This window comes from Vanrija pseudolonga, chromosome 3 (genome assembly GCF_020906515.1).
Source record: "Vanrija pseudolonga chromosome 3, complete sequence".
NCBI classification, from domain to species: Eukaryota; Fungi; Basidiomycota; class Tremellomycetes; order Trichosporonales; family Trichosporonaceae; genus Vanrija; species Vanrija pseudolonga.
In genome coordinates this window covers 2,384,667-2,408,955 of record NC_085851.1, presented here as the reverse complement: position 1 = coordinate 2,408,955, position 24,289 = coordinate 2,384,667, and the positions used below count along the sequence as shown (strand labels likewise).

Genomic DNA, 24,289 nt, shown 5'->3' with positions numbered 1-24,289 from the left:
TTCTCTGGCGACGGCGATCCCAGTTGGCTGCTCGTGGGTGGCTAGGGAGACGGCGGCGATCATCGCTTCTGGCGCGTGTACCTCCCAACCCTTGATTTTGATTTCCCAGCACCACACCACCACACCACCCTCCCACACACCACAACCCCTGCACCCAACTCCACACTCAGCAGTGCATAATGCCTCCCATCGTGTAGTTGCGTGCTATGCGCTATGCGAAACAGGTGGATCCCGGGCGGCCTACTGCGCATCACCCGGAATCACAGACGAGACGGAAATCAGAGGGATACAGGGGGGTTGGTGGCGCCCGCGGGCGGCTGACCACCAGCGACACAAACTAGGTATGTCCAAGATTGGTATCTTGTATGCGTGGGGGGGTTGATTGTAGTAGTGTAGTGTGAGGTGAGGGGTCAAGATGATGTGGATGGGGGGGGGGAGGAGGGTTGTTGGATACTATTCCTTTGTGGCACGCCCAAACGACGCGGCGAATGGATCCTTGGTGATCGTCTGTGATCTGTCCAGCTCGCCGAGCTCTTCGTCGTCGGGCGACCGAAGTGTCGTCCAGTCACCCTGCTGGTCGAGCGTCGGCGAAGCGAGAGAGGCACGCGTATGGCGATCTCCTCCCCCAGACTCCTTTTCTTCGTACAACTCGCTCGCTTCGCGTCGCTCACGTAGCGCTTCGTGGACAGCAGGCGACACCCCCTCCGGGTCCTCGGTGATGGCCCGCTCCATTGCTGCTGGGGCCGACGCTTCTGAGATCCACTTGTCGGCACCGACGCGCGTAATCGTGTCGCGCACGTCGGCCGAGTCGTCCTCGGCAAGCTGAGCGGCGAGCTGCCGAACAATATCGGGGACGGGCACCTTGCGGTCGCCATAGAAAGCCCCGAGGACAAACAGGTCAGACACACACTGCGCCAAACCCAATCGGACGTCGACAACGTCCTGGCAGAGGCGTGGCAGCGCTGGAATGAAAAACTTTTCAAACGCTGGCTTGTTTGGCGGCGGCCGCTCAAACTCGCGGAGGCAGCGCACAAAGCTTTACTTGTCAGCAAAGGTCCCAGCTTGGTGGCACTCACGTTACGCGGTGCCGGAATCGATCGCTGAACGCGAGGTCCAATAACATGTCGTGGAACTTGGTTGCAGAGCCGTGCTCCGCAGCGTCGCTTCGAAGGGTCTCGTACGACAGTGGCACGGCAAACGTAGCCGCGTCACGCACAGCCGCGAAAGGATCACGCAGTGCCTTTCGCATCATGTCGAGTACGACCGCCACCTGGTCGCGGCTGTTGAAGGTCTCGAAGAATGCAGGGAAGTGCAACGCGAGCTGCTCGCGCGCGCGCCAGCCACCGAGCGTATCGTTTGACCACGCATCGACAAGGTCGCTAAACGACTGCCACCCAATGTCAGGTTCGACGTGCTTGAGGATGAGATCCACGTGCTCAAAGATCCGCTCCCGGATCTCGTCGCAGCACTGCAGGCAGCGCCGATACACTGGCAAGATGTCCTCTGCTACCTGGCTTGGCCGGAGGATCTGTGCGAGTTCGTGGAGGAATGCGGCCACAGTGCGGAGCACGCGGTCGCCGGCGCGAGACACGAGGCGAAGGAACAAGCCACGAAGCTCTGGCCAGCGGTCGGGTCCAAGCGTCAAGCACACTCCAGGGAAGTTGTAACTTGCGAGCATATCCCAGCCACTATCCTCGCCTGTAGCTTCGCGGTCATCGAGGTACACTTCGAGCAGTCGGGGTGGCGGGCCGAGAGGGTCGTCCGAGAACGCGTAGATGACCTCACCGAGGACTTCGAGCGCCGCCGACCTCACCTCGTCACTTGATTCCATAAACACAGTGATGGTCGAGGTTGCAAATTCCCGCCGGGCTGCCGTGTCCTGGATCCGCTTGCACAGAGCTGGCATGCACACACACGCCGATTGTCGGACCTGCTGATCCTCATCTCGCGCAAAGGCGTTGAACACGGGCAGCAGTCGATCAATGTCCTCGGGAGGCACGACTTTGGCAACATAGGACATGGTCAAGGCCGCCTCTGCACGAGTGGTGGCGTCGCCGTCCAGGCCGCGGATCACCTCGTCAACAAAGCCATACGCCACCACATTTTCAGGGGTGTAAAACTCGCAGACGGATCCGATAAACGACAATGAAAGTGCGCGTCCCAGAGTCGCCTCGTGCAGCATTTGCTGTCGGAAGTATTCGCGGTCCCGAGTGTTGTAGCTGACCTCGGTGCCGTCTTCCAGGATAACCGTGTCTTCCGCCGAGTTGTCAAAGAATGAGTCTGGGACGTCGGTCGCCAGCGTGCCAACGCCAAGGACAATGCCGTAGAGCAGCTCATGCTCGACGAGCGCCATTGCTTCAGGGTCAAAGGGCTGGAAATCGTGGGCGTGCGGGCCGTTTTGCGACAGATATGTCCGACGCTCCGTTCGCTCAGGCTGGTTGCAGTTGGCACCCCATGTCTCCACGGATAGTGGGCTGGACCCACTCAACCGCGAGATGATCGAGACAATCCCATTGCGAACTGGGTCTGCAACGGCAGGGTTTTGACTGAGCAGTAGTGTTCCGAGTAGCGGTCGGAAGAAATCGACAGCCAGAACGGGTTTGTCAAAGACCTCTGCGTCTCCAGAGGGCGAAGGGCTCGTGGGGGCGTCGAGAACGTCGAGTGGGAGGCCCCCACAATTGTCGTCCGATGACAGAAGCGAAAGGGACGTGGCGGGCGTTTGGACACCTGGCGGCTCAGTGGAGTACGTGGACGAGGTGCCATAGCGTGTGGAAGCAGACCCAGAACCAGGAGCAATGGCAGTGTCGCGCAGAGCATCTTGGAATGCTGGGTCTAACGAGTCTCCCGCAGGCCGTGGAACGTCCATCGGCTGTGTTGGGGTGGCGCTCTTCTCGTGGCGCCCTTCAACGACTTCGGTAGGTGGGGTGGACTCACTTCCGGACAACGGTACGTCCGAGTGAGACGGAGCAGGTGGATCGTCCAAGTCGGCTTCATGACGATGCCACGCATCCTCGCCATAGTCATCCTCAGATTTGACCAAATGGCACGTCTGAGGACGTCAGCGTTGAACCACCTTGATACTTACCGAGAAGAAATACCACAATATCCGGTGTAGGTCCACAGCAAAGGCCTCCTTGACCGAGTCATCCTCGTCGAGCGAGAAGCTCGAGATGAGAGGGAGGACATACTCAACCGACTCGCACGGATCGACGTCGCTCAAAAGGTCGCCAAGGACACGTGCAACGTATGCACGATGGAAGGCGTACTCGCTTCGGCTGAGCAGGAAGATGCGTTCCAGAGTGTTGAGGCCTTCGTCGTCAAATGTAACGTCCATCTCTGCAATCTGGCTGCCGTTGGCTGGGAGGACATCTCCCTCGTCGACAAGTGCCGCCGCCACTGAGGTCGAGGGATGTGACTGGGCGGCGGCAAGTCTCGCAGACGTCGCCTCGAGGTCACCCGGTGGTGACAGACCAAAGGGTGGTTGGGTTGGTTCCTGTGGGAGTTGAAGCTTCGGAGGCAACCCAACGTCATTATCGTCCGAGTCATTCTCATCGTCAACCGCATACTCGTCCATTTCGAACACCGCCTCATATGCAGAGTCCATGCGCGTGTCAAGCGGCAGGTCATGCGCCGACAGTGTAGGCAGCTCTCCCGCTGACCGGCGGGGCGACTTGCGGTAGAATCTGGGATCGGGACGAGAGTCAAGCTCGGTCAATAGCTGGGCCGCTGTGCTGGAAGGCGAAGAACGTTTAAGAGACTTGTCAATTGGGGAGATGGTGAACATCTGACCACCCGGCATGAACCCCCTTGCGTCCTGTTCCGACCGCGCACGTCGTGGGGCCCCCGGACGAACAGGGGCGGCTGGCGAGAGGCTCGTGGTGTTGTCCTCACGGTCCACGTCTTGCGGTGGCGCAGAATCCAGTTGTGGCTGCTCTGCCACTGGTGACTGTCTTTCGGGCGGGAGCTGGATTGGAGATGGTGGAGGCTGGAGGCTCTCAAGAGGGGCCAGGCCCTGAGGACGCCGAAGAATTGCCGTCTCCGATAATCTTCGCCTTGGGTTCGACCCAGGTTGAAGTGGCGGCGTAAACGATCTGTGCGAATCGCGACGGGCCGTGACTGGTATGGGTGCGGTAGAGGCGTCGGTGAATTGGTCGGACAACCCGCTGCTGTCGCCGCGTGGTCGGTTGGGACTGCCGAGGATCCATGAAATAGGCGGCGAGGTGCCCAAGGCGGGGACGCGACCTGAAGGACTTGGGACGGCGGACAATGACGGAGACCCGGGAACCGCAGACCTTGCCCGAATGATGCCGCTTGCACCGCCTGTGGGTAGTTGTGTCACTGAGGATGATTCAAGGCTGAGCAGTGACAAACGCGAAGGCAGAGGGGGCGGGGAAGCGTGCGACGGACTCCTAGCAAGCTCTGCTTCCGAGGCGGAGGTGGTGGCGGCTCCTCCGCTGGCCAGCGGAGTGGAGGTGCCGGATGCTGGAAGGCTTCGTACTTGGGACAAAAGACGACCAGTGCCTGCTGGGTTTGTATTTGATTGAAGGCGCTCCGAGGCGGAGGCGGAGGCGGAGGCGGCGGCGGCGTCGCGGCGCCACAAGTCGTGCGACTCGGGCCGATGGAGTTGAGGTTGGGGTGATGTTTGTGTTGGATCTGGCGTGGCTCGTGCATGTGGACTATGTAACGACGGTGACGTTGGGCGTGGGGGTGAGAAGGAGAGGCGACGTGAAGTTGTCAAGCCCTGTGCGGCGGATGCAATGGCTGTCGGTGTAAAGGACGGTGTGACGTAGGGAGACACGGGCGCCGTAGGAAAGCGGACAGAGCCATCTCCAGCCCCAGATTCTGGCGGAAAGGCAACTCGGTGCATGGCGTTCGCCACTGGCCACTGTGCACGACGTCAGCATGCGCGGGCGTGGTTAGTTTGCTGTTGTCCGACTCACAACACTGTCCCAGGCATGAACAGTGGCCGATCCATCCTCGACACTTCTGCTCGACGACGACGACGATCTCGGCCGCGTGACACCACCACCACCACCACCGCCGCCCTCGTGCACGTTGTCACCGAAAGCCTCATCCCTGAGGCTCAACATCGACGTCGGTGGCGTTGGATTGATGACGTTCAGCTCGAAAGGACCATCTTGAGGAGACGAGCTTGACGAGCCTGTGGTCGATGGTCGCCTGCTCGAGTCGGCACTGTCATTGGTGTCGGAGTGAACAAGCAGTTGGGAGACGAGCTCGTCCCTTCGGGCGGCGAGGATCTCGCCCCCATCAGAACCACCACTGTCTCGAACTGTTGACCCTCCAGACCCGGCCGACCCAGAGCTAATCGAGGCACGATGCAAAGACTCGGTTGACAATCGCTGGAGCGCGCGGATCTGTGGTCGAGCGTTGCCGCCAATGTCCCCCGAACACGCTCCTGGGCTCAACAAGCTGGTCGGCAGACCCTCGATGCGGGGCACGTCATCGGCATCCGCTGAAGCAAGAGCAGCCAGCAACGGTGACGCCGTCGAGCTCGATGGCAACGAAGTTGTAATGCCCTGCAGCAGCGACTCGGCGTGGAAATCTGGGGGAGGGTTGAAATCGTGAGGCGGAGGCGGTGGGCTCGTCGTGATGGACGAAGCCCTCCGTCGATGGCCTCGGTATTCTGCAGGGGGGCGTTAGAAAGGAGTTGATGAGCTGGTCGGGGGTGCCGTTGGTATCGGACGGAGCGGACGGAGCTCCAAGCCCGGCCGACTATTAGACTTACCACGGGAACCGACGACCTCGTAGCTGACCTCTGAAGCCGAAGCAGCGGCTTCATGTTCGCCGCCTTCCCGCGGCCTCGCCATGCTTGTGGCTTGTCCGCGGGCTGGCAATGAGGGTGTCGAGGAAGGGGGAAGGGAGCCGCTAGCTCAGAGACGATGGTGTGAGAGACGAGCGGCGAGCATGTAGTTGGTGTGGGGGAGAGGGTGTCAAGGATTGGCCGGTGGAGAGAGAGGGATATGCAGTGTGGCCGAGGGGAGGTGTTGCTGGTGCACCTTGTCGTTGTGGTTGTCGTTGCAGTAGTAGTAGTAGAGGTGGTTGTTGTTGTCTGTGACAAAGGACGAGTAGTTTGTCGACTGACGGCCGGCTAAAGGAGAGAGCGAGGGTGTGTCGAGGACGAGATGGAGGTTTGTCGTGGTCGCACGCCGTCACCGACCACCGCCGCCGCCGCCGCTGCTGCTGGCTGCTAGAGCAAGGTGGAGGTCCGGAGTTCGGACGAGGGCAAGCAAGCCAAGGTAAGGTGGGCAACGAGATTTCGAGACGCGCGGGCTGGATCGTGGTCCGCCCTTGTCGCAGTTGCAAAGTCTGTCTCACCAACGGGGGGCTTAGACTTGTCTCGGTGTCAGAGACAATGTGAGAGTGGGAGGAGGAGGGGGGATGTCACTGCTAGCCAGCTCGTCGTCGTCGCCGATGCAAGAGTCAAAGAGGCCGGGCAAGGAACAAACTGCAAAAGGGTAACAGGGTTTTTGGCGACAAACTCGTCGTCGTCGGCTCGGGAGGCTTGACGCTGTCCTTTGGCTCTCTTTGCTCCGACTTTAAACTCTGGACAGGGATGCATGCATTGATCTGCAGTGCCTGCAAAGCGGCCAGCGGGGAGAATAAGACGACTGAGGCTGCAACAGTACTTGCTTTCAACGCAGCGGCCGTGTCGGAGCATGCAGGTTGGACCGGGCGGATTGTAGCACGCACGCAAGCTTGTCGCTGTCGCATTGTCGGACATGTCATGGCCGAAATGGTTTCAAACTTTGACCACCTTGGTTTGTCTTGTCGTCATTGTCAAGTATTGCTACTAGACTGGCACTGCGACTTGCAACTTCCCAAGAAATCGGCAGCACCGACGGACGACCAGGCGAGCTGGATCATGATGCATTGCCCACCCGAGTGAGGGTGCACGCGCGCGCGCTCTTGACCCCAATGACGCGCACTCTTGTCTCAGCCAGGGGAGACTGGGAAGAGTGAGTGAGTGAGAGTTGGTTGCCCCTGGCTGGGTTACAACCATCTTGTTCGCCGTTGCTGCAGTTTCCGTCGGGGGGCCAAGAGCGGGGCATCACACACCAGGTAGTCTGACACTTTGGTACCTGCCGGCCCGCAAACCCCGCCTCCCCCGGTGCGCTATTCGTAGACCTAGATGGGCTTTGGCCAGGTCGGCCAGGTCCTTGCTTTCCTTGCTCGGCTGTTGGAGGCGTGTGATCAAGTTGGCGAGCGGTGAGCAAGAGGAGCGCGGCCTTGCACGGCTTAATGCTTGAAGCATGATCCACGTGCAGCAGTAGTGCTTAGTGCTAGCAGTGCAGCTCCACACGCTCCAGTGCCCAGATGCCCCAGCTTTGGCCGGTATCACATGGATCCATGGATCCAGCTCATGTGGACGTCCGGTCTCGACCGCGCACACTATTGGTACCAAGCTGGTAGGTAGTAAGTAGCTGGAATCTGTACAATGTCGTCGTCGTTCGTCGATCATCCATGGCCCACCCCCAGCCCACCCAGCCTAACCCTTTCCACCCTGCGCCCGGTACCCACCCCTCTGCCCCCCCTCTGGCGGCTTCTGCTTCGCTTAGGCCACCCGCCCCGCTTGTTTTTTGGGTTGGCTGTAGATCTTTTTGCCAGGTGCACATGTTACGAGAGGCAGGCTCGATCGTTTCAATCCTCTGATCCCTCGGCCCTCCCGCGGGCCGGTGGTTGACCGCAACGACGACCATTAGCACCAACAAGCGGCACGCACGCCTATCTAGAACCCTTGTCCTCCTGCATGGTGGGAGTGAGTGTGTTGTGAGGGTGTTGCCCTGGTGCCTGCCTGCTGTTATTGCCTGGCTGCCTGCCTGGCTGCAGTCAACCCACCCACCCACTAAGCGTGACGAAGCGATGATGGATGATGACCCGCACTGTGCACACAGGGGGGCGTCCATCGTCCTATTACACTGGCTGGACAGGGTTGGGCTGTGCGGCGCACGACCATTACAGCGCAGCATATCGCAGTATACAGCACGCACACGAGCAGTTTCATGTCGGCTATGTCGTCTCCAAAGGAAGGGGTGAGGGGGGATACGAGTGCAAGGCGCGCGTCTTGAAATGCAACAGACGCGTGTTGTATGCGGCGGTGGCGGCAGCAGCAGGAGCGCCAAGGCACGCGCAGAGACGAGTGAGTGTAGGCTGGCAGGCTGGCAGTCCAAATGGCCGCACCCACCCACTGTAGCCACCACAGCCACAGTGCTCGTTTTGACTTTACCGCGCCCGTTACGGCGCGCCTCCCTCCCCGTTTGTTATTCCCTTCTTGGCTACTTGGTACAACTCCTTCCATCTCTTCTTGTCAACGATTTGCATCTCGACAACACTGGCTACATCGCCTCACTCGTCACTTCTGTCAACCCACCCTCACACCACCATGATCACCTGTACATGAATAAAACTACCCTAGGACAGACAGCATCCTAGAACATCACACTCTTTCAACCACACACCCCTCACCCTTCCCCCTCCCGCACACCATGCCAGACCCCTTGGCCACCAACGCCGAGGCCTCGAGCAGTCGGCCACGCGACCCAAGCACTTCAAGAAGCGTTTCAAGAACAGGGCCGTCATCCCCACTCCCAGGCTCGACGACGCCGTCCACTCCGTCCCGTGTGCAATCTCCGACTTCTGCTGCTGCCGCGAACGTTGCCAAGAGGAAGGTTCGAACCGTGCCCCGTGAGTATAAGGCCTTCTATTCCGAGCAGCCCGTCAAGCATGCAGTGCTGCACCACGCCCTTTGCTATTGCTGTGCTCTCCGCCGTCGCAATACTAACATGGTTCCCGTTGCGCAGCTTCTGCCAAGTTTGAACCGCCAACACCACCGACCGAGAGCGCACCAACGTTCGACACTGCAAGGAGAGGGGGCGTCGTCCCACTCCCACCAAATCAAGCAAAACGAAAGAAACGCATAGCCTACGATTCGAGCGACTACTCTGGATCTGCCGATGACGAGTCGGACGACGACGAGCCACCATGGTGGACGTTTACGCAGAACGGCATCAACAGGATCCGGGCCAGGGTAGAGCGCTCCACCAAGCCGCAGCACCACCGACAAAACAGCGGTGACCCAGACAGCGCAGCAAATATCACCGAGGCCGAGTCGGGGCGTGAAGGTGTGGCGTCGGCCGTTGCAGATCGCCGGAGGAAACTGAAGAAGAGGGAGCGCGCCTTGCGACTCCCACAACGACGCATCTCTCCGGCACGTCAAGAATCAGGCGACACGCCTCAGCCGGCGAGGCAGGATAGTGGTGGATCGACACCGGGGGCGACGCGCGCCGCCGCGGCGAGGTTATTCCACCCCCGGCCGTCGCGCGTTGCGACACCAGACGTCATCCGGCGGTCGTCTGATGGCCCGACCATCGCGCCTTCAGCCAGCCTCGGACTGTTGACCGTCCAGCCTCCGCCGCCAGTTCAGCGATCCAACTCGGCGCCCATTCAGCCGGGCACCGAGCCGTCAGCAGCGACATTGTCGCTTGTCACGGGATTACCTGAGGGCCGGAGAACCGCGTCCCCCGAGCCGCAGTCTGGCGCGGGGTCAGACAGCGGCAACGGCATCTCGCCTGGGCGACGAACGAGTCGCATGAATAGTTTCGGCCTCCCTTCATTCCCGCGCCGCAGCACCGAAGGAGCGCCCGATATCCTTACTGACCCCGAGTCGACAATATACACCACCCCTCGACACCGGGCCGCGAGGCAGCAGCGTCTCTTCGGACGGCGCGGGCTCAGCCAAATGCCAGAGGAGGCGAATGGCTTCGAATCTGAATCAGGCGTCGCAGGCAGTGGGCCGACCACGCCCCTCTACAAACGCCGTCCGGGCGGTATCTCGGACAACCTGCGCCTCCGCTTGCCCCCGCCTATGCGCGAACACTTTGCCAATGGCTGGCCACATGCCGGCTCATGGCAGGACGCCCTGCGCTACGGCGTGTACGACGACGAGTTTAGCGGGACCCCCGGCCCAAACGGCGCAAATGGCGCGATGAACCGTGGCAACAGCGGCAGCACGCTGAGCAGAAGCCAGTCGGCTGGCGCTGTTGCCACCATGGCCATGAACGGTAATGGCGACCACAGCACAGACACAAGCGGGCCCGAGGCGCCTCCAGTGCCTCGTACCCCAGCCTCCAAGGGGGTCACTGTCCGCACCCCATCCGTCGAGAGGGTCTCGCCCATGGCGACTGTCGAAGAGCCAGAGAAGGCCAAGCGCAAGAGCGGGCGCCGCAAGACCAAACGCTACCGCCCTGTCCTGGTGCCCCCTACCCCTGGTGGCAACTTTATCCCACGGGAAAAGGTGCCCGGGTCAACGTGGGGCACAAACGTCTCCACAGCCGGTTCACGCGACCAGGATAACCCGTTTGAACGCACAAACCCGTTCGAGCGGATCGACGAGGAGCTGAGCTTGTCCCCCCAGCCGACACACTCGTCTGAGAAGCCCAAGCGTGTGCGCAACAACTGTACCCTCGTGCGTGCGCTGTGGTCGTTCTTCTTCAACCCACGTCAGCGCCGCGCCCCAGCCCCCGTCGACGACCTCGACTTCCCGGCCAAGCTCAGACGCGTCCTCTTCCTCGACGCCCGTGTGACCATCTATATCCGTCTCTTCAACCTCGGTGTCGTCGCCACATTGCTCGGACTGGCGGTCACCATCCGGCGGGAGCAGAACCGCATCGGCGCGCCGGGCTCGATCGGCCCGTCGACAACCCTCATCATCGCCTACTCGTCCTTCACGATGGTGCACGTCCTGCTGGCCATGTACCGCGAGTACTTTGGCCGCCCGATCGGGCTGTGGGGCCTCCGCTCCAAGATGCTCTGGGTGTGTCTCGACCTCTTGTTCGTCGCGCTGTGGTCGAGCGCCACCACGCTCGCGATCAACGACTACATCGACACGCCGTTAAACTGCTCCCCCTTGACCCCGTGGTGGACCAACACCAGGAACGACTCGGTTTCCGATGCCTCCTCGCGCCGCGCCGCGTACATCCTTGCGATTACCTTCCCCGACAGTGTGAGAGACAGCAAGATGGCCGCGGATGTGTGTCGTCGCCAGGCCGGCGTGCTCACCATCTGCCTCGTCGCGCTCCTGCTCTACTGCGGCAACATGGTACTTTCTCTGTTCCGTATTTTCGAGACGGTGCGCCGGACCGCCAACCCGGAACGCACCGTGTCTGTGTAGCAACACCCTCCCACCCTCCCGAGCCACACCCCTCAAGTGTAGCCGTCCTCACTCTTTTGGTCTCTTAGCTCGTACCCTATCCCGCGCATCCTGTACACGTACCACGTATCTTGTACACATCCTGTCACACTGATAGCAAACATGGAATAATTAGTGGCATGCCGCGCGAATGATGATGCATATGATGAAATGATACTCTTACTCTAGTCCACCGCGATGAGCTCCGTGCCAAACACGCCGCCGTCCATCTCGCTAATGGTATAGTCGAGCATGTAGCTCTCTTGGACGAGGCGGTCGACGCGGGCGAGGTGGCGCTCAGAGTAGGGAATGAGGCCGTCGAGCAGCTCGCGCATCGAGATGGTCGGCGCAAGCGCCTTCTTAGCCTTCTTCTTGGCCTCGGCCGCCGCCTCGTCGTCGCTCTCCATCTCCTCGTCCTCGTCCTCCTCGGCGACCTCGGGCTTGGCGGTGCTCTCGAACGCCGCGAGGATATCCTCGGGCGAGCGCAGCCTGAACACGGCGTTCAAGACACCCTGGGCCACGAAGCTTGTCTTGGCGTTGGCGTTCCAGTCGCGCACGTGCTTGAGCAGGCGCACGAGGTCGAGCGGGCGGAGGGTACGGATCACCTCGTCGATCTCGGCGGCGCCGCTGGCCGCGCCCGTGTCCTCGCCGTCGACGTCGACGTCGGTCGGCGCGGCAGACGCCAGGACCGTGCGGAAGAGGGACAGCAATCGCCCAGGCTGGGACATTGCGAGCGCGAGCCCGATCGCGCGCTTGTAGTCCTTCAGGCTGAGGTAGTTGTTGAAGTCTTGCTCCGACTGCACGGCGGCGACGAGCGCCGCGTTCTTCTCCTCCTGTTCGACCTCGGTCGAGTCCTCCCAGAACGTCGCGACCGAGTCGGCGCCGGCCGACACGAGCGTGCGCTCGTCGGGCGACACGGCGAGCGCCCACACCTTGTCCTCGTGGTTGTCGAGCGTGGCAACGCACTCCTCGTCTCGGATGTTCCAGAGCTTGACGAGTCCGTCAGATGCAGACGACACGAGCTGCGCGCCAGCCGTCAAAAAGTCGACACGGAGGACAGAGTTGGTGTGCCCCTCGAATGTCTTGAGACACGCAAAGTCGTCCAGGCTCCACAGCTTGATCGTGCGGTCGGCCGCGCCGGACGCGACGATACGGTCGTTGCGGCTGAACTTGACTGCCCATACACCGCGGCGATGGCCCTTGCACGTGCCGATATGCCTGATACCGCCTGATGCGCCGGCGGTGGCGGGCGTAAAGTCGATCTCAAACACCTTGACGAGCTTGTCCTGCGATCCAGAGACGAGGAATCGGTCGTTGGGCGCAATGTCCAGCGAGTTGATGTCCTTGTCGGCGATTCGCAGAGTGGCAAGCGAGCGAGCCTTGATTGGCTCGGCGTCGTCGTCGTCTCCGTCGTCGAGGGACAGAGGAGTGAGATCCCACAGCTTGACGGTACGGTCCTGGCTGGCGGTGACGAGGAAGCGCCCGCGGTCATCGCCGGCCTTGCGGCTCAGCGCGACGGCGCCAATCGCCTCAGTGTGGCCCTCGCACACGGCGATGCACTTCCACCCGCTGGCCGACGAGCTCGGCACCCACACCCGTGCTGTCCGGTCCTTGGAGCCCGTGACGAGCCAGCGCCCGTCTGCCGACTTGTCCAGACACAGCACCATGTCCCTATGGCCTGAGAGCAGGCGCGCGTCGAACGCCGACGTCGAGTATATCCGTACAAGCGACGAGTTGGTCGCGAGCGCAACATGTGTGCTCTCTTGTCCGTTGGACGAGAGGAACACGGCGTCCACAATGTCATCGTTGAAACCGACAATTTGCCGTGTCGTGCTGAACGTTGCCAGCGAGTGGAAGATGATGTTCTGGTCGGCGTGGACTGACACGAGCGAGGCCGTTGTTGAGTCGTACCTGGAGCGTGTTAGCCTACCCAAATCCAGCCCAACACTACTCACAAAACGGCAATCACACCTCGCTGCTCGTCCTCATCGTCGTCCTCGTCAACACCCTCCACCCCAGTCATCGTCGCCACCTCGGTGGCCTTGAGCACGTCCCACACCTTGACCGTTCCAGCATCGCCAGCAGTGTAGGCCAACAGACGTCCCGTGCTTCCGCCGACAACGGCCTGATCCCTCGGCAACAGGCCACACGCCTCGACCTGCTCGTTCGCCAGCAGCGTCTGGACAATCTTCGGTCCGGCCCCCTTGCCCTTGTTCGAGGCCGCCTTCGGGTCTCCAAGGTCCCAGACAAGCACGACCTTGTCGCGGCCGCCAGTGATCGCGAACCGTCCGTCCTCGGAGACGGCGATGCCGCGAACCACGCTCACATGGCCCTCGAGCACGGCCTTGGGCTTGGCCCCACCGCCACCACCGCCAGCAACGACGACGCGAGAGCCAGCGTCGCGCAGGTCGAACACGCGGACCTTGGTGTCCACCGAGCCGGTCCACAGCTCCATGCGCTGCCTCTCCTCTCCAGTGGAGGGGAACGAGAACGCCAGTGCCGAGACCGGCCCACCGTGCCCGCGGAACATGTGCGTCACGTATCCGCCAGCCAGGTCCCACACCTTGACGATACCGTCTGATGAGCCGGTCGCGAGGAGTGTCGAGTCTGGCGACACGGCCGCGACGAGGATAGGCGCGCCCGAAGCGCGGGGCAGCACGCGGGTGTACTGCAGGAACGGCGGCTTTGGTGTCGTTGGCAGCGCGTCAGGAAGGGGGTAGTACCGGACCGTGTTGCTCTGGTGGCAGGTCACCAGGGTGGGAGGCGAGGTGTGGTATGAGAGAGCGAGGGCAGTGATGGGGGTCGTGTCCTGCGCATGCATGTTAGCCATCGGTCTGTCGATCACAAGGTTCCCAACTCACGCCCTTGACCCGCGCGACACCGAGGCCGGTGCGGACCTCTGTGACGACGACCTCCTCACCCATCGTCGTGATAAGCCACTCGCCATCGCGGGTGAGGAGGACCGGTCCACCGGTGTACAGCGGCCTGATCGAGCTGGGCGATGCGCGGAAGCTGTGGAGTGAGTCATGGGTTCGCGCGAGCTGATGTCACCCACCTCGACTTGAGCTCGCGCCTGGAAGTTGTGCCGTTCATGGTTGTGCGGCTGGGGTGATACCTCTGCTCCACTGATCCAGTGGGTCGTGCGAGGTGTCTTTTGGGAGCTGTCGCTATGCAGAGATGTGTTGATCAAGGTCTGCAACAATCTCAATCTCGATCTGAACATTGCAGTTCTCAACTTTCTGCTTATTGTGGGGGGGCCAAATAATCCAGGCACTGGCAGCCACCGACGATACCGCGTCAGTGAGATCCAAAACGGACACACGACACGACAACAGAGACATCCACATCGCACACGTACCGCTGCAACCCGCACACCTGCACCATGCTGTCAGTCGCGTCCAGCCTATTCGGCAAGTCGTCGACGCTCTCAGCGTACACGCTGCACTCGGCCGGGCCGTCGCCGTCGAGCTCGTCGACCGCCCTGCCGGGCATTGGTCCGTCCTCGGGCCGCTCGTCCCCCGCCGTTCCAGGAGGCCCGGCGCACGCCAAGCCGTTCAACGCCGGCCTGTGGAAGGTGCTCGCGGCGACGCACAAGACGACGGGGAAGGACGTCAGCGTGTGGGTGTTTGAGAAGAAGGTGCTCGACGGGCTGAGGTCGGGGCGGGACTATGTTGTCGAGCAGCTCAAGAAGGAGGTGAGTGAGGTCCGGGGTATTGGGGGGTTGAGCTAACATGGCCCAGGCGACCGCCCTCTCCCGCCTACGACACCCCGACATCCTGCACATGGTCGAGCCGCTCGAAGAGTCGCGCTCAGAGCTCACATTCGTGACCGAAACCGTCACCGCCACGCTCGGCAACCTCATCGCGGCGGCCAAGAGCGGCAAGGGGCGGAGCGACGACGCGGGCGAGGTCGACCTAGACGAGGTCGAAATCCAGAAGGGGACGCTGCAGATCGCCAAGGGTCTGGGATTCTTGCATCAGCAGGCCAAGAGCGTGCACTTGAATCTGAACCCCGACGCGATTCTCATCAACGCCAAGGTGGGTTAGGCGCATGGGCAGAGGCTAACCGCCAGGGCGACTGGAAGCTCTCTGGACTGCAATACACCACACCGCTACAGGGGACAGATGGGAACCCCACGCGTGCGCAGTACCCCGAGGTCGATGGCCGGCTGCCGCCTCAGATCCAGTGGAAGCTGGACTATCTAGGTGAGCTGAGAGAGTGTTGAATCCAGCTCACCACAACAGCCCCCGAGTACGCCATCGACCAGCAACTGAGCACCGCCAACGACCTGTACTCGCTCGGCTGCGTACTATACGCCGTTCATATCGGCAAGGCGCCGTTCGCGAACCGCGGCTCGTTGCAGAGCCTGCGGGAGAATGCCGACGGCGGCCTAACGAGGCGAGAGTATGCGCGTGGACCGCGATGGGAGCGGAGCAGCAACGAGCTCAAGGGTGGGTGGCTGGGGTCGAACTTTCGCTAACCCGCCAGACCTGCTACCTAGGCTGCTCACGCGCAATGCCAACGGACGCATCTCCCTCGCCTCGCTCGCAACGCACCCCTTCTTCTCCTCCCTCGCCATCTCGACTCTCAACTTCTTGGATCCGACGACATTCGCGTCCAAGCCGCGCGAGGAGAAGGCTACCTTCCTCCGCGGCCTTGTCCGCGTTCTTCCCACCTTCTCGGCGCGCTTGAAAAAGGGCAAAATCCTGCTCAGCCTTCTCGAGGAGATGAAAGACCCCTACCTCCTCCCCTTCATCCTTCCGAACGTGTTTGAGATCTCGAAGAGCTTGTCCAAGGAAGAGTTTGCGACGGTGCTTCCCAAGCTTCAGCCGCTGTTTGCGCTCAAGGACCCACCGCAGAACATGCTCAGTGAGTTGTGGGATTGAGCGTCTCGGCAGCTCGCTCACACCCCAGCGCTGCTCGAAAACCTTACGCTGTTCGAGGAGAAGACCTCGCCGCAGGTCTTCCGCGAGGCTGTCATGCCCCTGATCTACAACTCACTCGAGAGCGAGCACCTGCCAGTTCAGGAGCGCGTCTTGAAGGCTGTCCCTCATCTCACAGAGATTCTCGACTACGGCACAGTGCAGAACGTGCTGTTGGTCAAGGTGGCCATCCTGTTCACCCGCACCCGTATCCTCTCCGTCAAGGTGCAGACGCTCGAGTGCTTCCGCGCGATGGTGGCCACACTCGACGCAACGACATTGACGACCAAACTCGTGCCCCTCCTCGCCAAGATCAAGACCAAGGAGCCCGCTGTCACGATGGCGACGCTTTCTGTCCAGGAGGCGATGGGGCAGAAAGTCAGCCTCGAGGCTATCGCCACGCTCGTCCTTCCCCAGCTGTGGGCCATGTCCATGGGGCCATGTGGGTTATTGGCGCCAGTGCTTTGCTAACCCATACAGTGCTCAACGCCGATCAATTCAGCCGCTTCATGCAGGTCATCAAGACGCTCGGTGCCCGAGTGGAGAAGGAGCACAGCCAGCACTTGCGCGAAGTACGCAAAATGGAGGAGCAGACAAACGCCTTCAGCAACGGCACGACTGACGGCACGCCGTTCGACTTCAACAGCGTGGTTGGCGCGTCGGGCGAAGTCGACTTTGAGGCACTAGTCAAGGGCCAGGGCGGCGCGTCGTCTTCGACTGCGGCGGCGTCGGCGTCGCTCGACCCGTGGGGCGATGACGGGTGGGGCGACAGCACGAGCACGCCGGACCTCGAGTCGAGCTTCCCCGGCCTCAACCTCAGCTCGGCGCCTGTCGCGCCTGCATCGCCACCGCAGTCCCAGTCCCGCGCGACGGGCGGAAAGCTGAAAGCGCGCGCCATCCCCTCGTCGTCGTTCAACGCGTCCGTGTTCGAGGCCACGCCACAGCCGCAGCGCCTGCCGTCGTTTGGCGCGACGTCCCCCTCCCAGCCGGGGCGCACGCCGTCGTTCGGCGCCCCCGTCCAGCCACAGCGCCTTGGCTCCTTTGGAGCCACGAGCGCGCCGCTCTCGCCGTCGCTCGCGGGCCCCGCCCAGCCATCGTCAGGACCAAACTACAACCTCTCACTACAGCCCCAGGCGCCCAAGCCCACCTCGCCAACGTATGCGTCCTTCGGCGCACCCCTCCAGCCGACCCGCTCGCCGCCCCGCCAGGCCACGCAGCCGTCCTTCGCGGCCCCCTCGTTCTCCGCCCTCCCGCCACCAATAGCCGCACAGCCGTCGTACGGCCAGCCTCTCCAGCCCGCTGCGACGGCACCCGCTGCTGCGCGCCCACCACCAGGCTGGACTTCAGGCCTAATGCAGCCTACTGCCGCGCCCAAGCCCGCCTGGGGGTCGGGGCCGGCGTCAAAGTCTGACTGGGGCGACTTTGACCCGCTAAAGTAGGCACTGTAATCATATCGCATTTGCCGCACGCTGCATGCATACAATGCGCCACAAATGCATCAATACACTATGCTTGGTCCCACTATAGTAGGGGTATAACGCGGCATGGACAAGGATGAATGAAGGGGGAATCGGGCGGGTCACGCCTTTTGCAGTGCCAGTCAATGGCAGTTTTGGGGTTTATCTAGTCAGATACACAATCCTACTCGCCCAGCGTCATGGTCGGCTGGCCAAAGATCTTTGTAAAGTCACGCAAGGCCTCTTCCGTCTCGAACGGGTCCTTGGGGTCGGTGCCTTCGAGCGGCGGGAGCATGTCCTTGAGACGCTTGATGTGCTGGTACCGCGTGCGCCAGAGCGTAATGTACTCTGCGCTGGCGGCGTCGACGGCCTTCTTGCACTCCTCGAAGCGCACAGCCATGCTGTTGGCATACAGCGCCATCTGGCGTACCAGGTTGGGCAGGTTGCGCCGCGACACGAGCTTGTAGTCTCCAATCGGGGAAAAGTCGGGGATTCCGGGGGCACGCTGGACCATGATCTTGAAGTAGTCCTCCGTGTCCTCCATGTACTCGTCTGCGGATGAGCGGACGGGTGCGTCCTGCGTTGGGCGGGCCAGCGCACCTGCCTCGGCCATATCGCGGGTTGCGTACGGCGAGATGACAATGTTGACAAAGTTGAACGACGTCTTGATCGTGTCAAAGGCAAAGTCATTGCCCGACTCGTTGTACACAATCTTGACAAAGTCGTTGCCCACAAGACGCTTCTTGTTGGTGAACTCGGGAAGGTGCTCAACGTTGGGCATGAGGGTCGGCGCGTGGAACACGGTCTGCGCAAGATCGTCCCACCAGGCATAGGCATACTCGCCGTCGGTATCGTTGTGTGTGTCCAGGCCACCGGTGTAAATGTCCATCTGGCCCTTGAGCTTGATGACACGTCCAAGACCAGCGAGGAAGTCGAGGTAGAGCGGAGAACCGTCCGTGTTACTCAGGATCTCCGTCTCGGTCTTTTGTCCAGGGCCGACGTAGAGAACAGCAATCTTGTACGTGTTGATGACCGGAGTGTTGTGGAGGGTACGAATCGCACGCTCAAACTTGGGCTCGCGGGGCACATACTGACCGCGAGGAGCGAAGATTGTGTTGTTGGGGTACGACGACAGGAGCTGGAGTGCGAGGTAGCTGGGCTCGACCATGACGTCCTTGCGACGCTGCGAAGGTGCGGCACCACTCCAGACAAAGCCGGCGGGGAGGCTGGGGTCCTGTGCGGGGTTGGGGTCGGGAGATTTGAGGGCGACAATCTTGCGCGGGTCAAGGGTATCGGATGGGGTTGGCCCACTCGCCGGCGTAGCATCCCCTGGAGTCCTGCCACCCGGCGAGTGATCACCACTGGGGTTGCTCCCCTCATTGATGTCTCGCTTCTGCTCGCGGTTGGCCATGAGGGTAGCCGGGAGGGAGACCAGGTCGGCATTGGCTTCACCAAGATCCAGAAGCGGGACGTTTTCGAGCTTGCACACGATCGAGGTTTGACCAGTCGGGCGGGTCGTGGTAATGGTTGCCCATCCGGTCCTGGGGTGCGAAGTGACGGTGACAATGGCGCCACCAAGCACCCACGACTGTGACTTGGAAGGCTGCTCCTCCCCTGTGGCCATCACCACCTGTGACAGGAACGACTGGGCGGGCTTGGGATCGGCGTTACCGTAAGCATACCTCGACATCCAGTCAAAGCACACCTCGTTACGCTCGTCAACCCCGACCCCTTGGGGCTTGGCATGGATGAGGCCACGGACCAGCTCTGAGACGTAGCGCGGTCGCTGGGCTACCCTGAGTGTGAGGAACCAGAGATAGATAGCGTGGTAGGCGAGACCGATCACATGCTGTGAAAGGGTGTACGCCTCGCGCGAGTTGGCAAAGTCTGCGGCTGATGCCGAACCCGTCCTCGTGTTGTGCTCCGCAATGTATCCAATAGCGACGGCAAACACGAGACGGTACTGGTCCTCGGTAAAGTTGCGGTACAGGTTGCTGTTGCCGAGGGCGACGAGGAACTCGAGAATGTGGACGGCCACGACCGGCGTCGACAGGATCTGCTGCATCTTGCGGAGAATGACGGGCATGAGCTTGGCAATGTTCTGCTCCAGCTCGTACACGCAAATGGTGAGCGCCTGGAGACAGGGCTTTGCGAGCATGCTGTTTCCTTCGAGACCGGCGACCAGGGACTGGAGGAGGCGGTCGCACTCTGACCGATCCATAACGTTCTTGTACGAGATCAGGATGGACAGCGACTGGTAGGCCAGGGCGTTGATGTGGGGGCGCTTAATGAATGATGGAACGTTGAATCGACGCTCCCACCGGTTGTCCGAGTCGAGAATGCCGCCACAGAGCACGGAAAGAAGTGATCGGAGCTCGTGAGCAGCACGCGCGCCGTGGAAGAAGTGCTTGTTGCCGAGTTGTTGAGGCAAGAAGCAAAGGACGTAGGACACCAGCTCCCAATCGTGTTCCCATCGAAGGAGGCCGTTCAAAACACGCAGATAATCGGATACCGGAAGCCAGAGGCCCTCGACATGGTCCACAGTCTGGTTCGCAGCTGCTGGGTGGTTGGGGTCGTAGACGACCATGTAGTCGCTTGGATGGTTGTCGAGCGGCGTTTCGAAAATGACGGCCTCGGGAAGGCACCACAGTGGGTTGTACGACTGCGGCTCGGTGACGGTCGACGAGGTTCGCAGGAGCGTGCCAGCCGCTTTGGAGCGACTACGGCTCCTGGTCGACGCAACTCCAGGACGCGCAGAGCGGCCACGCTCGTCCTCCGCGTTGCTCGACCCAACACGACCGGCCGTAGGCTGGGCACGAGCACGCCGGCGAGCCTCTTCCTGCTCCATCGCTGTCCGTACAGCCTCTTCCGTCTCCTTGGTGCGGAAGATGGTCGCGGCATATGGGTAGATGAAACGGTTGATATCGTCGCGGAAGATGAGGCGGTGCTTGCGGTCGGCACGCAGGCGGATGCCTCCTGATAACACTGTGAGACGGGCAGCAGGACAGCGCGCAGGCACCTTGGAGAGCGCTGCGGATGCGGCCGTGCCGTCTGCCATAGGGAACAGAAGGTTGAGACAGTCCCTGTAGACCATGATACCGCGGGCGGTTGTAGGGCAACGCAGCGGCTCTCCTCCAACTGCGACACCGTGGGGGGCGGTGAAGGCAAGCCGGGTGAAGATGGCGATGAGAGCCTTGGCAGCATGCAAAGACTTGCAGCTCTGGTGCTGCGGTGTGGTTGTGCTCGCAGCATTGCTGGAAAGGTAGTCTTCTTCCTTGTCCTTTGGAGGCCCTGCAAGTATCTGTGTCAAGTTGCCGGTGCTGGCTGGCGGTGCCGACGATTCTCCACGGGAGGGCGAAAGGGTGCGCATGAGGTTGCGAAGGCCACTGGTCTCGCGCGGTCTACCCTCTCGGCTGTCGCGCTCGTCCTTGTCAGGTGCTGGTGATTGCCCCATGGACTGGAGCGAGACGTTTGAGGAGGCTCTGCCACTGTGCCCATCCTTGCACCTGGAGGTGGTCGCGAGCTTGATGATCAACGCACGGATCTGGTCAAAGCTGCCACTTGCGAGGTATTTTGTAAACTCTTCTGTCGGCTTTGGTGCAAGGTCTTCAGCGTCCAGCTGGGGCTTAGGCACAGTCCGGCGGCGCTCCTCGTCCTTGGCCAGCGTGTCGGCAACGGCGGCAAGCACGAGCACGTTGAGGGCGTCGGTCAAGAGCCCATCGTCCGTCTCGTCTGGCAACCATCTGTCAAGGTAAGGGACGAGGACCTTGGCGACGAGTTCGTCGCGGGATTCGTGGTGGTCCTGCACATAGCCATAAATGTCCTTGTAGAGCATGTTGGACACTCGCATGCGCGCAAGTGGCAAGTCGTTGGACATGCAGAATGCCTCGAGCAGCTTCCAAATGTTCTTGTCCCAGTCATTGGTGAACGGCAGGCAAAGACATTCACGCTGGTAGTAGTCGATAACGACATTGGCAGCGTCCTCGTCCAGGTACGGGCTGAGGTCGAGGAGCAAGGCGACGTGCTTGGGGTGGTAGAAGGGAGGGAGCTGGGTGAGCTGGGGCGACTCGGCATGGGCCGAGGTGCTCGTGTGCAGCTGCGAGTGGAGGCGGCCAATGACCGATGGGATTCGGAGGAGGATGCTGCCAAACGTTGTCACCAGGGGTGATTCGCTGCTGCGAAGGATGGTTCGTGATGGTTCAGGCCTGGGTATCATCAGCACACGCTCGAGACACGGTACGCACGAAGCTCCTTGGACCAAGCGAATCATGCCGTCGAGAATGTCACAGGCGGCCTCGCCTTCTGTCCAAGCGTCGTCGCCTTGGCTCTCGGACAAGCCGTTGGTTTCCAGAGTCGAGAGGTGCGAGTCGAGGAGGGACAGGATCTCGGCGTCGACAGGTTGCCAGCGGGCCCATTCCGCAGGGGCGGCGCGAGGGTATCGTGAGGTTGACTCGGCGTCCACCAGCGATGGTGCCAGACTACAGAACGACATACCTAGGGACCCACTCTGGGCCACAAATTCGGGATCCTGGGTCACCTGACGGGCAATGATAACTGCGCCGCGTGTGACCTTGCGCTCAACGTTGATTCCTCGTCGCCCTTCGGTCTTCGTGATGACGAGCTTGCCTTCGAGTGCCCTTCGAAGGGCAAGCTCGCCACGGCGGCCGCTCTTGCTTCCTAGCATCGTGCGCACAAGCTCGGAAGGGTTGAAGGACACGTCGGCAGTGTCCATCATGGCGTCCCGGTCATCCTGGCCAAAGGCAAAGCAGAGCAGCTCAAACACTTCGTCAAACAAGTCGTCGTTGAGAGTATAGGATTCAAACAATGTGTTGATAAGGAGACAGAGCGATCGGAATGGTCCAGCCCATTGCACAGTGTGCTTTCGGCCACGACCTGGGGACTTTGGCGGTGTGGCAGTCGTCGTGAGCGGGAACGGTTCGACCCGGCCGACAGTCAGGCTTGATCCGCGGCGGACGTCGAGTGTCCGCGGTGCCATTGCTGCGGGCGAGTTTAGGGTTGTTCCGGGCTGGGAGCGTCGGCCAAGTGTGCTGTGTGTCGAGTTGGCGGACGAGACTGCAGGCACGCCGTTTGGGTCAGAGACAGCAGCGAGGATGCCGATCCAGATGAACTCGATCATCGGGCGCACCAGCGACGAAATGTCTGCGGGCGCGAAGAGTGCGACACGGTGCCCAATGACGGCAGCGGCGAGATCGATCAAGGAAGCGGCCGTCTCGGGCGGGGTAGCATTGTGAATGGGGCCAAAGGCGGCCTCGCGCGTGTTGGAAGCCGACGCTGGTGCGTCGTCCCCCATAGAGCACCACGAGATCCAGTCGGTCTTTAACCCGCCTAGAAGTTTAAGAAGCCAGCCGAGGATGCCCTCCATGCCCGTGATGATCTCGCCGTCGCGGGTAAGAGCCTTGAGGGCAGCGACCTCGACGTACATCTGCTCGTTGTACGCCCAGCCCGGCATGCCTCCGCTCCACGCTGCGACAATGACATAGACCGCCCGCCGTGTGACCCATGACGGAAGTCCAGCAGGGTCAGGATCGAGGACCGAGTCGCGCGGCGGCGCAACAGCAACGAGCACGGCAAGAAGACGAATCGCTGCCGTGCGCAGCGCATAGTCGGCGTCTGGTGCGCCAAATTTCATCGCGTGACCATAGAGCCGTCGCACGTCCTGCGGCGTCAAGCCGAACTCTGCCAAGTCAGGGGCGGCGGTCGCCGGTGACGCAGAGCCATGGTCGTAGAGGTTGTTTGCGATCCAGACCGACGTCGACTTGATAGTGTCGACGAGCTCGGCGTTGGACTTGGCAGCGCCGGGCTCCATGGTCGCGAGGGCGGACTCGATGTTGAATGCCGGCTGCGTGGGGGTCACGGCGCCGGGCAGCTGTCCCGAGATGCTGCCGCCGGGGAGGAGGGCGAGCCCTGCCGGCGGCGATGCGAGCAGACGGGCCTCATCAAACGACTCGCGGGTGACGCTGGAGCTCGCGCTGGCTTTTGCGCCATGGGCGAGGGCGGTGGCCGTCGTCGTTGACGCCTTGGATGACGTGCGCCGTCCAAAGAGGTTGGGCAGGAAGGAGAGTGCGCCGACGCTCGAGGACGAGCTCGAGCTCGCAGGCAGGTCTGGGCGCTCGGCGCCGCGGTCGCCGCCTCTGCCGCCTGACATTGGTGATGCCAGGGGCGGCGCGGTGCGGTGGATAGGGTGGGGCGGGATGGCGGCGGCCAGCGGCGGGGCAGGTGGTTAGTGGCCACGGAGCGAGGTGTGCGATGTGGTGTGGTGGGTGAAGGGGAAGGAAGTGGATAAGGCGAGCTGGCAGTTTTGATAGCAGAGATAGCGAGGAGTGGGTCGAGTCGATTCGGAAGGCGGTGGGGTGGGCACGGCGCGGATAAGGGTGTGTGCGTGTGTGATTCCTTTTTCTGCGAGTGTATAAGGGGGAGTGTGTGATGCAAAGATGGAAGTGATGGTGACGATGATGATGAGTGATTGATTGTGATGCACGGTGTGTGGTGCACAAAGTCGGTGCGGAGAGGAGGCGGCGGCGGCGGCGGAGGCGGCGCGGCGGAGGAAACGGAGCACCAAGAGTGGTCGACAGGAACGGCAAGTGGCCACCCACCACCCACGGCTCGTGACGTCGTTGCAGCCGGCGCGGCGCGGCAGGCGGGGCGGGCAACAGGAGAGACGAGTCGCCGAGACCGAGGCAGCG

General features: G+C 61.7%; 5 protein-coding genes across 5 annotated transcripts; 2 read left to right on the top strand and 3 right to left on the bottom strand.

The window, feature by feature from the left end:
* Nucleotides 1–133: 133 nt before the first annotated feature.
* Nucleotides 134–6,204, bottom strand: Ppp4r1 (Serine/threonine-protein phosphatase 4 regulatory subunit 1). The gene is made up of 5 exons (XM_062771034.1): nucleotides 5,747–6,204; nucleotides 4,941–5,644; nucleotides 3,086–4,885; nucleotides 1,077–3,049; nucleotides 134–1,036 (listed from the first exon to the last, which is right to left on the bottom strand). The coding sequence occupies exons 1-5, from the start codon at nucleotides 5,826–5,828 to the stop codon at nucleotides 454–456; spliced, it is 5,142 nt and encodes a 1,713-aa protein (XP_062627018.1). The 5' UTR covers nucleotides 5,829–6,204; the 3' UTR covers nucleotides 134–453.
* Nucleotides 6,205–8,310: 2,106 nt separating this feature from the next.
* LOC62_03G004514 (uncharacterized protein) lies at nucleotides 8,311–11,188 on the top strand (the record flags this gene model as incomplete). The annotated part of the gene is made up of 2 exons (XM_062771033.1): nucleotides 8,311–8,703; nucleotides 8,820–11,188. The coding sequence occupies exons 1-2, from the start codon at nucleotides 8,505–8,507 to the stop codon at nucleotides 11,186–11,188; spliced, it is 2,568 nt and encodes an 855-aa protein (XP_062627017.1). The 5' UTR covers nucleotides 8,311–8,504.
* A 159-nt stretch (nucleotides 11,189–11,347) lies between these two features.
* Nucleotides 11,348–14,391, bottom strand: utp13 (putative U3 small nucleolar RNA-associated protein 13). The gene is made up of 4 exons (XM_062771032.1): nucleotides 14,262–14,391; nucleotides 14,068–14,218; nucleotides 13,162–14,015; nucleotides 11,348–13,117 (listed from the first exon to the last, which is right to left on the bottom strand). Exons 1-4 carry the CDS (start codon nucleotides 14,297–14,299, stop codon nucleotides 11,392–11,394), a joined length of 2,769 nt encoding a protein of 922 aa, XP_062627016.1. The 5' UTR covers nucleotides 14,300–14,391; the 3' UTR covers nucleotides 11,348–11,391.
* Nucleotides 14,392–14,564: 173 nt separating this feature from the next.
* On the top strand, nucleotides 14,565–17,601 carry ppk32 (Protein kinase domain-containing protein ppk32). Its single transcript, XM_062771031.1, has 7 exons — nucleotides 14,565–14,900; nucleotides 14,947–15,243; nucleotides 15,279–15,411; nucleotides 15,451–15,657; nucleotides 15,695–16,075; nucleotides 16,121–16,570; nucleotides 16,609–17,601. The coding sequence occupies exons 1-7, from the start codon at nucleotides 14,589–14,591 to the stop codon at nucleotides 17,565–17,567; spliced, it is 2,739 nt and encodes a 912-aa protein (XP_062627015.1). The 5' UTR covers nucleotides 14,565–14,588; the 3' UTR covers nucleotides 17,568–17,601.
* Nucleotides 17,602–17,606: 5 nt separating this feature from the next.
* On the bottom strand, nucleotides 17,607–24,108 carry TSC2 (Tuberin). Its single transcript, XM_062771030.1, has 2 exons — nucleotides 21,830–24,108; nucleotides 17,607–21,790 (listed from the first exon to the last, which is right to left on the bottom strand). The coding sequence occupies exons 1-2, from the start codon at nucleotides 23,749–23,751 to the stop codon at nucleotides 17,770–17,772; spliced, it is 5,943 nt and encodes a 1,980-aa protein (XP_062627014.1). The 5' UTR covers nucleotides 23,752–24,108; the 3' UTR covers nucleotides 17,607–17,769.
* Nucleotides 24,109–24,289: the final 181 nt, after the last annotated feature.